Source organism: Myotis lucifugus, unplaced genomic scaffold (assembly GCF_000147115.1).
Source record: "Myotis lucifugus unplaced genomic scaffold, Myoluc2.0 scaffold_1080, whole genome shotgun sequence".
Lineage (NCBI taxonomy): Eukaryota > Metazoa > Chordata > Mammalia > Chiroptera > Vespertilionidae > Myotis > Myotis lucifugus.
In genome coordinates, this window is record NW_005872128.1 from 6,362 (window position 1) to 9,430 (window position 3,069).

General features: G+C 50.6%; 1 protein-coding gene across 1 annotated transcript in view; it reads right to left on the minus strand.

The window, feature by feature from the left end:
* LOC106695313 (pulmonary surfactant-associated protein D-like) overlaps positions 1 to 2,446 on the minus strand; it is a 5,927-nt gene extending 3,481 nt beyond the window's left edge. The window contains exons 1-3 of the mRNA XM_023747976.1: positions 2,218 to 2,446; positions 573 to 760; positions 107 to 191 (exon numbers count right to left, since the gene is read on the minus strand). Of these exons, the coding sequence (XP_023603744.1) occupies positions 107 to 191; positions 573 to 760; positions 2,218 to 2,446 (502 nt within the window). The remainder of the gene's footprint in view (positions 1 to 106; positions 192 to 572; positions 761 to 2,217) is intronic.
* Positions 2,447 to 3,069: the final 623 nt, after the last annotated feature.

Consider the following 3,069-nt stretch of genomic DNA (forward strand, 5'->3'; position numbering starts at 1 on the left):
TGACCTAGAAGGCCTTCCTCCCTCTGCAACCTTAAGTGGGGTGCCCAGAGCTAAAGAAAGGGTGACCTTACCTGTTAGCCCACTCTCTCCCTTTTCTCCTCTGGACCCAGGATCACCTCTGTCCCACATTCGGTCCTGAGAAGCCCCCTGGCACCTAGAAATTCCCGGTATACCCATGGGTCCTGCAGGGGCTGAGATCAGACAAGAAGAGGAGGGTGAGCTCAGCACACATTTTCCCGCATTTCCCCCTCCCAGCATATGGGCTGTGCTATTGTCCAGCAATACACCCTCCCATGTACAGTCTGTCCCATAGCCAGTCACACACCCTCTCTGTAGACTACTGTCCCATCACCCAGCACCCGGCCTTCCAGGATGCGGACTGTCCCTGCTGCTCACACCGCACTCTCCCCAGTTACAGAGCTCAAGCCCAGTGAGGCACCTTCTTGCACAGACTCCCCAAGGCCCAGTGTTGCAACTCTGAGCTGGCGGGTTACAGGGGAGGGACAGGCCTCCGCAGCTTCAGGTGGACACAGGAGGACCGAAGGCCCGCCCCAGCTTTTCCCATCACTCACCTGCTTCCCCTGCACTCCCAGGGTCTCCACACTCACCAGGGGCACCTTTCTCTCCTTTGGGACCTGGGGGGCCTCTTGTTCCTGCAGAACCCTGCACGTCTGGGGCACCCACTTCTCCTGAGGAAGGAACAGATTGAGACAAAGGCTGTTGAGAGTGTCTGCACTCTGGATGATTTCCTCAGCTCCACCTGGAGAAAGAGAACTGGGGGCCTGTGCACCCCACTCTCTGGGTCCTCCAGAGCTGGGAGTGCGGGGGGCAAAGGCCGCAGCAAGGCCTGCCAGTGGTGATGGCCTGGCTTCACTGGCATGCTGAGTATCCTTAGGTCAGGAAACAGGCCTGCCAGAGCTGGAGGGGGCGGTCAAGCCAAGAACTGTCTGATTTCCATACAGTGCACTTTCCCTGTCCCAAGGCTGAGGATTTACAGCAGGGGATCTGCCAGCTTTTACCTTGGCCATGGACTCATTGCTTTCCCCTTCCTAGGACCAAACTTTATATCAGAAATGCTCCCTGACATAAGTCACCAGGGAAATGCAAATTAAACCCATGAGATATCATCTCACCCCTCCTAGAATGGCGACTATGAAAAACACAAAAGATCTCAAGTATTGGTGAGGATGTGGAGAAGAAGAACCCCTATGCACTGTTGGTGGGATTGTAAATTGGTGCAGCCACTATGGGGACCAATAGGAAGTTTCCTTAAGACATTAAAAAGATAATTAAAAAAAGTATGATCCAGGAAATACCACTTCTGGGTTTTACCCAAAGGAAATAAAACACTAATTTGAAAAGATATCCATACCCTCATGTTTATTGCAACATTTTTTTTACAGTAGCCAAGAGGTACAAACAACCTAATAGTGTTCATAATAGATAAAAATGTCACACACATACACTAGAATATTATTCAGCCACAAAAAAAAAATCCTACCATTTGCCACAACAAGAATGGATCTTGAAGAAATTATGCTAAGTGCCATAAGTCATACAAATTAAGACAGAGACAGTATGATCTCACTTACATCTGGATTATAAAAACAAAACAAAGAATCTGAACCCTTAAATGCAGAGGTCAGATTATTGGTGGTTACATAAAATGGGAGCTTGGTGGTGGGCAAAATCGGTGAGGTCAAAAGCTACAAATGTCCAGTTATAAAAAATGAGCTCCTTTTCCTCCTCTCCGTAGTGTATTTAGGTAAATCCTTTTGATCAGGCCTGAGTGTGGGGCCACAGGGCCTCATCTTTGCCCACCTCTCATGCAGTAGAATTTAGTTAGATATTTCACACACTGCACAGAAATCATTCAACCACATGAACAACTATAAGTGCCGCAGCTTGGTTCTACAGGGCCCCAAAGACCAGTCATTTACTCATGATTTCCTCATTCTTGGGGTGAGAAGAATCAGAAGACCCTAGGGGAGGAATCCTGACAGCTAGGGGAGGGGAATGACAGGGCTCAGGGCAGCCTGTCATTTGCCAACTGGTAACGAGGTGCTTTAGGTGGACTGAATGTCTAGGGGACTTCTTCCCAAGGAGGTGGGCTTCCATTTCCAGGGCTTCCACGGCAGAATATCCAGACTTGCTGAGTTGGTTACGATTCCAGTGCCCACCCATGCCCACCAGGACAAGCCATGGTCTCAGCTCTACCTGGATCCCCCTTCTCGCCCCAGGGGCTGTCTTTCTCATCTCGTCCATCACGACCAGGCAGGCCATTCTCCACAGGGCTACACGTGACCAGGGTGCAGTCATCAATCAAAGGTTTCTGGGGAAGGATCGTCACTTCTGCTTCCCCTGACAATGGAGGCTGTGTGAGCAGGACCAGCACAGAGAGGAGAAGAAGCATGGCCTTCAGGGTGGACAGAAAGAGAAAGGACATGCTCTTGGTTTCAGAACACGGGTTAGTGCTTAACCCAGCGCCCGGAGTCAGAGAGGCACTTTCCTACCACCTCGCCCCTTCTGTGGGATCAGGAGCAGCAGGACTCCGAAAACAATTTAGGACAAGGCGGCCATACAGTCTGGCCTGGGAGGGCATGAGTTACCCAGCTGACTCTGACATGGTTATCAGCAACATCTACCTCTTCTCAGATGCCCTGTTTTGTCCCTTCTAGTGACTTCCCTTTCACTGTCATCGGCATGTCTGGGATGTGAACTCCTCACTGAGGCCACCTGTCACATCAGGAAGGACTCATGAAGTGCCTTTGGGCAGGACAGTTTCTCTCTTTGAACCTCCTTCTCCCTGTCTGTGTCAGCAAGATGGCTGGGCAAACCCATTTCCTGTCACTTGTAGCCTTGGATGGACAAGCATTGGCAGTTTCAGAGCTTATCTGTAAAGGAGCCAGAATGCTCAGTGACATGTGTCCTAACACACGATGGGCACATGGCTACATGTTTGCCAGGTGGCCTGCCATTCCTGGACTAGATGCTGTCTCCATGAAGAAAGTTCCAGGGGAACCCAGAAAAAGTTCTCAGAATAGCTGGAGAGACCCTGGGATGCCTGGA